Raw genomic sequence first — 1044 nt, 5'->3', positions numbered from 1 at the left:
CAAATCCTACCTAGGTTGAATTCATTAGTTTTCCACTTATTGAATTTGCTATCAGAGAGTATTTGCAGAACGAAAACGAAAACACTTCCCGCAGATCATGATAGGTAAGCAACAAAAGTGAGTCCTTCATTCAATTTATCAATTGATATTAGTCCTCCTGATGGTAATGTTCAGTGATGACGAAGTGTTGCAGCAGCAGCCAGTTTTGCAGCGAATAGATTCAGAACATCCTCAACTGCTTTACAGTTTACCTTCTCAATGACAGAATCTGTACAACTTTCGCTTGTAATTTCCTGATTTACCCTATCTAGTTGATAGCTCTCCAGCAACAACTTATGGACCACTCCCAGTTATACATCTAAGGCTCTAACTCTGAAACAACCAGATTATAATTAATGAGTGCATGTTGTGTGACCTCAAAGCAAAGAGAAGCACTCTTTGGATAACACCATCATCCAATGTAAACTACGACGTACAATTTTGCGAGAGTTAAATCATATAGCAAACTAACGCGAATGAATCTAGACTCCACAGAGTGCATTTTCTATTATTTAGCCATTTAAGCTCTAGAGAGATTATTCCCTTGCGCTGCAACAAACTGGAGCCCTTAATATACAATTGAAGAAACATTTAGCGAATGAACGCAATGATTCCACCAACAAATCCAACGAAATCACGGCCTATGGGTGACGAATCAAAACTCGGCAAACCTCTATCGACAAGCAGTCAAGCATTGAGGGCAGGCCCGTAGACTCCAAACGGATCTCAAGAAATCACAATAGATGGGGATTCAAAAGGAAGGCGTGCAGACCAGGAATCGAGACCCGAGATCCCTCAAAACAGAGAACGATCCAACAGATAGTTCCTGGTCGATCGTTGACCAATACTGACAAAGCAGACAGATCAAGAAGACGCATAATCTCTTCGCCTAACAACGAGAGAGAGAGAGAGAGAGAGAGAGTACCGTCCCCATCCTTGTCGAAGAGGCTGAAAGCCTCCTTGAACTCGGCGATCTGGTCGTCGGTGAGCTGGTCCGCCATTGGC

General features: G+C 42.7%; 1 protein-coding gene across 1 annotated transcript in view; it reads right to left on the bottom strand.

Moving 5' to 3' along the window:
- The window catches only part of LOC119275881 (calmodulin-3), a 3073-nt gene extending 2033 nt beyond the window's left edge, over nt 1-1040 (bottom strand). Inside the window, exon 1 of the mRNA XM_037556811.1 lies at nt 965-1040. Coding sequence (XP_037412708.1) covers nt 965-1040 — 76 coding nt within the window. The remainder of the gene's footprint in view (nt 1-964) is intronic.
- Nucleotides 1041-1044: the final 4 nt, after the last annotated feature.

Source organism: Triticum dicoccoides, chromosome 3B (genome assembly GCF_002162155.2).
Source record: "Triticum dicoccoides isolate Atlit2015 ecotype Zavitan chromosome 3B, WEW_v2.0, whole genome shotgun sequence".
NCBI lineage: Eukaryota > Viridiplantae > Streptophyta > Magnoliopsida > Poales > Poaceae > Triticum > Triticum dicoccoides.
This window is presented reverse-complemented; position numbering and strand designations above follow the sequence as displayed.